General features: G+C 35.1%; 1 protein-coding gene across 1 annotated transcript; it reads right to left on the bottom strand.

Annotated features, from left to right (window-relative positions):
* Positions 1-561: 561 nt before the first annotated feature.
* On the bottom strand, positions 562-2,627 carry LOC117102144 (fas-binding factor 1 homolog). The gene is made up of 2 exons (XM_033242351.1): positions 2,303-2,627; positions 562-1,976 (listed from the first exon to the last, which is right to left on the bottom strand). Exons 1-2 carry the CDS (start codon positions 2,602-2,604, stop codon positions 605-607), a joined length of 1,674 nt encoding a protein of 557 aa, XP_033098242.1. The 5' UTR covers positions 2,605-2,627; the 3' UTR covers positions 562-604.
* Between the last annotated feature and the right edge of the window lie 2,986 nt (positions 2,628-5,613).

Raw genomic sequence — 5,613 nt, 5'->3', positions numbered from 1 at the left:
TGACAACATACAATTTTTACTATGTCGACTTGTCAAGATAATCTATCTCGCCATGACAACATACAATTTTTACTATGTCGACTTGTCAAGATAACCTATCTTGCCATGACAACATACAACTTATATTATTATGTCGACTTGTCAAGATAATCTATCTCGCCATGACAACATACAATATGTATTATGTCGACTTGTCAGTATAATCTATCTGGCCATGACAACATACAATTTTTACTATGACGACTTGTCAAGATAATCTATCTCGCCATGTCGACATGATATGTATATTATGTTGATTTGACAACATAAATTATCTTGACAAGTCGTCAAGTCTAATGGCACTTAGGTGCTTCCGTAATTTTCGAATAATTGGAAACTTGATTATAATTATGAAAATCTATAGTTTTCTCGGATTTAATCGTATACTGTATAATATTGTTATCGTTTTTGTATAGGTTGCGAAACTATGATCTATTTGTGATGAAAACAAGTGAAGAGAAACATTGTATAGAAAAACAAACACATATGTCTACGCTAAATGCTTTTTTATTTACGTTAGAGACACTTCATAACTTTCAGATGATAAATCTTTGATTGCATGTTTTTAATTTGTTAGGTGCCCGTGTCCATCAAATTCATCGTGGTTTGTGTCTGCATTAATCGAATTACAGCTGCTTACACTGTCCTCCTCTGAGTCATCAAAATTTGCACATGTTGACAAATTATACTGGCTAGAACGCATCATATTATCTGTTGTAACAAGTGCCGGACTCGATATATTGGCCACCTGTCGCAGATACAATCCAGGTGTGAACTGCCCAGACCCATAAAAACCTTTTAATTGCGCTCCTCTCACCGGGTGCGCTTCTGTTTGAAGGCGCTGATCGTGCCCCTTTTCCATAAGCTGTTCCAATTCTCTGTTACTATGACGTAAACAACATACTTCGTTTAACAGGCGACGGTTTGTCTGACGAAGTCTCTCTAGCTCTATACTCATCAAAGATTTATCTTCTTGTAATCTGCAACGATCTTGATCTAATTTCACCAAATGCATATGTTTCTTTTCTCTCTCTGTCACAAGTTTATTCACCTCACTTTTTGACTTCTGTATGAGACTGCCAATATGTTCTCGAGCTCCATTCAACTCTGAATCCTTGGAACGAAGGTTTTTTTCTTGCTTATCGATTTCATTGAGTAATTCATGTACAATTTGTTTAGACTCTAAATTCTGCCTTCTCATCCGGGTCACTTCATCCCAAACACTGGCATCAATGATACTCATAAGGTGAGTTTCTTCCGGAGAAGTAGCACCATATTTTATAATATTTTGGATGGCACCATCTATGTCTATGGAAATTCTGGTAGTAGGGCTATTCTTTGACTGTTCACTGAGTTTATCTTTGTCATTATTCCGTTTCCATGGGTTACACAATGCGCGCCAAAATGATTGACGTGTCTTGTTTGTACAGATAGTATGCGATAATTCCATTTTTGCTAGATCTTCCTTCAGGTTAGTGATTTCTGAACTGAGGTATGAAAAAGACCTTAAGTCTCTGTATCTATCGTCTTCAATGAAAGTTTGACTTTTAAGTTTTTCTTTGCGACAGTCTTCTCGTTGAGCACTTGTGGAAGCTCTTTCGTTAGTCCTCAAGCATTGAATAGGACTATCAGTGCTAAATCTACTCTCTTTCATTCTTATTTCGTTGGAACAAATAACCTCCACACAAAACATATTTAATGTTTTCTTTAATATCTCTGTCTGTTCATATAACTCTCTATTGATTAGCATAGCATTTTGTGTTGACTTCAATTTAGCATGCACGCTTCGAACTACATTTTTAACAATGTCATCCAATCTTTTGATATCACAAGGCTGAACACTAAGACTGTCAGTCAACTGGCGGGACAGATGAAGTAACGCCCTCATTTTACGGGATAAGGTTTTTACTGAATCCAGTCTCTTCACTTTCGGGTTACTGTAAACAAGAAATTACATAAACATGTTCAACAACACTATTGGTCCTTCTGGCATTAACAGGAAGACATCTACAGCATTTTCTCAGTTCTTGAGGGAAATTTTGATTTTGCGTACTTTATTTTTAATTTGCTTAATTTTCAATATACGTTGGTGCTTTAGTATTTTTATTAGGCCAAATACAAATTTAACAATATACTACTAAACATGTCACTATGAACTATATGAAACAGTGTATTACAAACGTAGCAACATTTATATAAAATGTTGGCCTAACTTACGATACAGCATTTTGATAACTGATTGTAGTACAAATAATATTCTTACCTCTCTTGTTCAAAATATTTACGAATTTCCCGATAATTTCTTACGTGCATAGCTGAGTTGTAGTAGGACTGCAATCTAGGGTCGTACTGCTGTGATTTTGTATTCGTCAAAACCCCAGATTCGTCTACCTTCACCTGATTTCCATTTAGAACGCTATTGTTACTCATCACTACTAACACTACTTTAGAATTATCATAACCACGACAGACAGTGACATCAAACGTTCCGAAATCACGGCTATAAACATCAGGGTGGTAAAATGTAACCGGAGTGTATTCAACCTTTCCCTTATCTAGTGACATTTTTCCTTGGACAGTTTTGCTTTTATGGAAGTGAAACAATGTTGTCATAGTTATATGCACGCGTATTTTGCCAACGCACATTAGATACGCGTACATCCTCCTACCCATCACAACAAACACAATAAAAATAAACCGGAAAAGTTTCTTATTAAAGCCCCATTCCCGGCAAAATTTCACTAAAAAAAAGATTTTTTTTTTTTTTTTTTTTTTTTTTCACTAAAAAATTTTTTTTTTTTAAAGAAAAAATGAATATGCATTACTCTATTTATTATAAACAATGGAAAAATATTGGCATACATTTAAGTTTTACGCAAAAGAATAAAAAACAGAGAAATATAGACTATTTCTCATAGAAGATTACCATTTTCTCGACGAATTCTTCGTAACCAGGCAAATTCAGAGGTTGTAGATCGCATCCGGTGGGAATGCTCTCGCTTTTATGTATACTTTATGCGCCCTCTCTAATGAAATTGGTTTTTGTACTTCACATCTCGCACACTGCGATCGATCGAGTAGGCCTGAGATATGTTTGTTTAATTGTCAAAATCGCGGTCAGAATAATTTTTTAAAAGATTTGAAATAATTCCTATGAAATATCATATTTCACAAGTGTCAATACTAGCAACGGAAAAAAAAAAAAAAAATCAAATTTCAATCTTATTTTACATTTTTTTTAATGTTTAGGAATGTCTAAATTCAGTTAAATTAGCAGTTTCGTATTACGTTTATAAATCTTGCCGGGAATGGGGCTTTAAATTTTAATTTAAATAAATTTACAAGAGATTACAACAGAATCAGTAATAAAATAATGAATGTTCGTGATAAAAAAAAAAAATGAAAATAACCACATTTTCTGCTAAATACGGTAATTTTATATATATATATATATATATATATATATACATATATATATATATATACATATACATATATATACATATACATACATACACACACACCTACATACACACACATGTTATTTAGGCGTTATGACCCCTAGGTCTGTGTTGTCTCGATCGGCCCAACTTTCGGACAAGTTTTGTAGATATTAAGATGGCAAAAATAATGATAATAATAATGATGATGATGATAATAATAATAATAATAATAAATAAGTGCTTAAAGATACAAGAATTATTGATTAAAGAGATAGGTTTTAGTCCTACTAAGGAGGGTCTTGATTGTAGTACTGTATCAGAATTTGATCTAAGATTAGGGGGAACAGATCTTCATAATTTCGGAACGGCAAAAGAAATAGACCGTTGCGGCGTTCAGAGAATAGATAACCTGAGAGAATTTGATTCTTTTGTGGAATGTTAAGATTGTTGTCAGATTGATGAGCGAGTAGAATAATTTATACCAAAATTTTGGCGGCCATCTTGAAACCCAATTTGGCGGCCATCTGATATAATTTCTGATGATTGCATGATACTCCCTGATATTGAAAAGATGAGTTCAAGACCTTTGAATGAGAGTGCTAGGTGCTGTAGATACGAAGATATTGATAAAATCAAATATTTTGGCAGCCATTTTGAATTTCAAGATGGCGGCGTTAGTTTTTGGGGTCTATTTTTTTAATGATCCTTATTTGTCATAGTACTACTGTGGGAAGTTTCATGCTTTCCTGCAAAAGTGCACGATTATTCTCCTTAGCCGCTTTACTATAATGAATTATCTCTAATAGACTTTTTATGATTATTACATCTTAGTCTAAACAGGGAGATGTAAAAAATATTTATTATTATAATAATTTTTAAAATCTCCCTGTATATAGTATCCATACACTGGGTGCACCAAAGACATTAGATAAATGACATCTCGCCAAAACCATTTTCGTATTCTCTCTGACTGCACTACATCTAATTCAAGCACTAACATCACCACTTCTCATAGCACCCCAACCTCCTCCTTAATGCTTTATCAATTGTATTTCTGGCTCAGACGGGCTGGTTGGGCCTCCATGAGTCGAATGGCCGTGCGGTTAGCAGGGACGCCGCAAGCTATAGCCATAATATTGGCGCTGGTTCGAACGGCACGCTCGCCTATGGTTCTGGTGGTAGAACAAGTCTTCTCGGATAAGGACTATAAACCGTAGGCCCAGTGTATACAATGGCTCGAGTGCACTATAAAGAACCCAGTACATCCTTCGAGACGAGTAGGGGGTTACCCCGGTGTACTGGAACAGACAGCCCCTGTGGTGGACGACGAGAGTTGCTGTTACCAGGTAGCACGGAGACGAAGGGACCCTTAGGGGCGAAGAAAGTCATTGGTCGAGTTCCTAGTCCACATTTCAAGCGCCCTGAGCATTACATTAGATGGATATGTGCGCTATATAAAACTACACTATTATTATTATTATGAACTTGCCACTGCTCAAAACATTCTTTATTTATTAATAGTCATAATCACAAAACATGTGTATAAAAAAACTAGACCATAATTGTATGCACCCTCCACTCCGCAGTCACAGATATACCCAGGCAAGGGCGCAGATCTATAGCGATCTAATTAGGCCTAATATAAAAGACAACTTAGGCCTAACTATAGCTTATTAAGCTTCAACTACTATATAATAATTATGATGATTGGATCATAGAGAAAATCAATCTCTATGATTGGACAAATTACAAATTTCTTGTTCGCCTTAAACACAATTATCTTCACTTTTTAGTTCCTATGCATGTAATGCAATAGGAACTATTGTAATCACTCTGTCACATTTCTTTTGTTTTTTATTGTGTGTAGTGTGTGTGTGCTTATGTGTGTACACATTTATGCAAATGCGCATGCGTCAAAGAAAAGTTTTCCGACATTTTGTTTTACATCGCGGTGCGAAGTTCGATGTGGATTTTCTGCAGAGTTCAGATCGGCAAGTCGGCCGGGCATGCATGAAACTATTTTGGTTTTACGGCAAAAAAATCAACTGCTGTGGCATAGGTATTTTGAAGAAGGCCTAAAATAAAACAAAAAGGTTTTAATACTTGCTGAAATACATCGTTTTTTCATTTA

The sequence above is a fragment of the Anneissia japonica genome, unplaced genomic scaffold, assembly GCF_011630105.1.
Source record: "Anneissia japonica isolate Jap-2015-1 unplaced genomic scaffold, ASM1163010v1 scaffold2168_len159805_cov203, whole genome shotgun sequence".
In the NCBI taxonomy this organism is placed as follows: Eukaryota; Metazoa; Echinodermata; class Crinoidea; order Comatulida; family Comatulidae; genus Anneissia; species Anneissia japonica.
Note: the sequence above shows the minus strand (reverse complement) of the source record. Positions and strands in the feature narration are given on the sequence as shown.

Excerpts from the sequence above, each read along its gene's own strand:
- LOC117102144 (XM_033242351.1), bottom strand. The coding sequence starts at position 2,604 with ATGTCACTAGATAAGGGAAAGGTTGAATACACTCCGGTTACATTTTAC. Across the intron at positions 1,977-2,302 it reads AAATATTTTGAACAAGAGAG|TAACCCGAAAGTGAAGAGAC; the intron begins GTAAGAATATTA and ends TCTTGTTTACAG.